The 1,124-nt window shown below is 25.4% G+C and overlaps 1 protein-coding gene across 1 annotated transcript in view; it reads right to left on the bottom strand.

Annotated features, from left to right (window-relative positions):
* Positions 1-270: 270 nt before the first annotated feature.
* The window catches only part of LOC103312023 (protein FAM200A-like), a 13,750-nt gene continuing 12,896 nt past the window's right edge, over positions 271-1,124 (bottom strand). Inside the window, exon 2 of the mRNA XM_008192018.1 lies at positions 271-576. Within this exon, the coding sequence (XP_008190240.1) occupies positions 271-576 (306 nt within the window). The remainder of the gene's footprint in view (positions 577-1,124) is intronic.

Below are 1,124 nucleotides of genomic sequence, written 5' to 3'. Positions count from 1 at the left end.
GTTTTATTCATCAATTAACTACTGATTTAATTACTAAAAAAATATTTATATAATGGTATACGATTTTGATTAATTTACACTCAAAAATTTAATTAATTCATAATACAACATTATTTTAGAATAATACAAGCATATTCAATAAATTTAAATATAAAACAATTTTAAAAATGTATAATTTAACTACAATCTAACTACATTTAATATAAGCAAATACAATAAATTTAAATATAAAAAAAATACATAATACATAAACTGTTGTCAATGGGATACTTAAGCTTGAGCTTTTGAAATGATTGTTTCCATATTAGGTTTTATATTAGAGACTGCGACTCTTAGATCTGATTCTACATTTAATTTTGTCCGATATTTGTTTTTTATTACTGTAAGAGCTGAAAACGCCATTTCACACAAGTAAGTGGTTGCAAATGGTAGAAGTGTTGATACAGCTATTTTTGACAATTCTGGGTATTCTGATTTTATAGAAATCCAAAATTTATCACTTGTAGTTTCATTAAATTTTATACGCAGATTTTCATCGGAAGATAACTCAATTAATTCCTCGGTCATATAACTAAACTTAATTCAGAATTCATTTCATTTATATTAATAGAAAATGGATTTCTTATCCGTCCCAACTTTTTTTCTGGAAACTTTTCAAACCGTGTGTAAAATGGTTTTCCAAATATTTGAGATGAAGTAATATTATGTCTTTTATTTTTTTAATATCAAAATATTTCATTGTCAGCAATAAATTCTGAAAAAAATGAAAACATTTCGAAGTTTTCATTATTAATATAATTTATCCACAAACGTATTTTAGATTCTGAGTGGAACGATGAATGTATTGATTTTACAATGATGTGTGTTTTTTTTTTATTTTTTTTTTTATTTTTGTGTCTGTCATCACGTTTTAGGACAGTAAAAGTGCTTGGATTTTCTTCAACAGTACCTTTTCTGATAGGAAAGTGAATCTAGTTGGTACCTTGGGGAGTCAAAAGTAAAATTTTTCCAATAGTTTTCAACGCGCCGTGAAAAACAAAAGAAAAATTAATGAAAACGGGAATTTTTACGCAAATCTGTTTTCGAGAAATCGATTTTGGTTTTTGGTGTACTTTAAACAAATG

The sequence above is a fragment of the Acyrthosiphon pisum genome, chromosome A1 (genome assembly GCF_005508785.2).
Source record: "Acyrthosiphon pisum isolate AL4f chromosome A1, pea_aphid_22Mar2018_4r6ur, whole genome shotgun sequence".
Classification (NCBI taxonomy): Eukaryota; Metazoa; Arthropoda; class Insecta; order Hemiptera; family Aphididae; genus Acyrthosiphon; species Acyrthosiphon pisum.
The sequence above is the reverse complement of the archived record's forward strand: the minus strand, read 5'-3'. Positions and strand labels throughout refer to the sequence as shown.